The sequence below is a fragment of the Suricata suricatta genome, chromosome 6 (genome assembly GCF_006229205.1).
Source record: "Suricata suricatta isolate VVHF042 chromosome 6, meerkat_22Aug2017_6uvM2_HiC, whole genome shotgun sequence".
Taxonomy (NCBI): domain Eukaryota; kingdom Metazoa; phylum Chordata; class Mammalia; order Carnivora; family Herpestidae; genus Suricata; species Suricata suricatta.
The window spans coordinates 123,451,838-123,453,778 of record NC_043705.1 but is presented as its reverse complement, the minus strand read 5'-3'; the positions used below and the strand labels follow the sequence as shown (position 1 = coordinate 123,453,778).

The 1,941-nt window shown below is 60.3% G+C and overlaps 1 protein-coding gene across 1 annotated transcript in view; it reads right to left on the bottom strand.

Moving 5' to 3' along the window:
- The window catches only part of GOLPH3 (golgi phosphoprotein 3), a 49,186-nt gene extending 48,831 nt beyond the window's left edge, over positions 1-355 (bottom strand). Inside the window, exon 1 of the mRNA XM_029941040.1 lies at positions 43-355. Within this exon, the coding sequence (XP_029796900.1) occupies positions 43-267 (225 nt within the window). The 5' untranslated portion in view covers positions 268-355. The remainder of the gene's footprint in view (positions 1-42) is intronic.
- Between the last annotated feature and the right edge of the window lie 1,586 nt (positions 356-1,941).

The window sequence follows — 1,941 nt, the reverse complement described above, 5'->3', positions numbered from 1 at the left end:
GCCAGCCTCCGGCCGCCCCCGCCCTGCCCGCCGCGCCCGCACCTCTCGGTCCTGGAGGCCCAGCAGAAGCACCTCCTCCATCAGGGTCAGCCGCGTTTCCTTGGAGTCGCCCTTGTCGTCGTCGTCCTGCTCGTCGCGGCGGCTCTGCGCGTCGTCCTCGCCGCTGCCGCCGCCGCCGCCCGCCACCCGCTCCTTGTCGGCGGCGTTGCGGGAGGCCTCGGTGCGCCGCTGCACCAGGCCGGAGCTGCGCTGGGTCAGCGAGGTCATGGCTCCCGCCGAGACGCCGTGCTGGGCCGAGAGGGACGCGGGACCTCCCGGGTCTCCCTCCTCCTTCCCCCGCGGCCCCTGACCCGGGCTTCGGTGTTAAATCCCGGCGCTGGGGCGACGTCCGTCGGCAGCGGGGACGGGGGCAGACATGGGGAGACGGGGCGGGCCGAAGCGAGCGGGCCGGGCGTCGGCGGGGCGAGACGGGGGCTCTTCCTTCCGGCGTCCGCAGGCCCCGAGGCAGCCCGAGCTCCCAGGTGGAGGCGGAGGCGGCGGCGACGGCGGCGGTGGCTGCGCCTTCCCAATATGGCGGCGCTGACTGACGTCACCGGAGGATGTGGCACCGCCGGCGCGGGGCGGGCCCGGAGGGCGCCGGAAGCGTCGGGCGGGGACCGGGCGGCGGGGTCGAGGGCGAGGATCGCCCGCGACGACCCCCTGCTGAGCCCTCGGGTCGCCGTGGGCCTTTGCCCTCTGCTAAGCGTCCCTTGGCAGCCGCGCCCGCGATCCCCCTCCGGAGACCCGTGACGTGTCCTCCCTCCGTCCGCCTCCCCCGTCACCCCTGGGGAAACCGGGCCTGGCACCAGAGACTGGCGAGGCCTCCCACGAATCGGGAGAGTCGTGGCCTAGCGAGGCTGGACGCCGCTCAGCCTCAAGCTGTGCCCGCACCACGGCGGATTCCACCATCCTCAGAGTTGGCCTCGGCGGCCGAGGAAAGGGCGGCGAGGGGCGGGGAAGGGACCCGACCCGGCTTGGAGTCCGGGGACCCCAAGAGGCACTGGAAGGACACGTAGAGAGCTCTCGCTCTCCCTCTCTCGCGCGCTCTCGCTCTCTCTCGCTCTCTCTCTCTGCCCACACTCCCTGACCCCTCCGAAGGAGTAACCGCATTTAAATGGCTTGAAAGTGGACTTTTAGTATTAAAGAGAAGTTAAAACAAACTGAATAGTTTTGTTTGTAGAACTTTTTCCTCGCCTCCCGACTTGTAACGTGATCAGGGCGCAGTGAGTAGTTGGTAGTGCTGTACACTTCAGTACACTTGACCTTAACGATCTTTTTATAGAGACAATAAAGCTGTTGGGTTTCATGCCACGTCCTTGTGCAAATTAAATCTCCCCAATTTAATTACTAGGTGAAATCCTCTTCGGCGTTCTTGACAGTTTGTGCGAGTTATCTTACAGCATAGGTGTCAAACCTGAGGAAGAGTTTGGAGGGCCAGAAGGACGAGGCTTATAAATAAAACATCCCAGGAATGGCATTGTATGCCATCCAATATTATTTAAAATCAACAGTAATCACAGGTTGTGGCTTCAGAATGATTTAGATCGAAGAAATATATTGTTGTAACAGGACTTGAGCTGTAATAAATAATAAACGCCCACAGTAAAACTGTCCCATGGAACATTCTGGCTACAGAGTTCTCCCGCCTCTACAAACCCATTATCCAAAACTGCTACTGGCTGCACACCATCACCACCCCAAACCCTGGAAAGTGAGAACGCTAAATCTGGGGTGAGGAGAGAGCAAGGTGAACACAAAGTAGACACTCCCTTTTTCCTATCTTTCTGGGCAAAGGTCAATTTCACCTCAATTTCTCCAATTGACCATGTTCAACTTTTTTCCTTTCATTTCCGTAGCACTTCTTTCCCAAGTAGCTTAAAGTGTTTCTTTTTAAAAGATGTA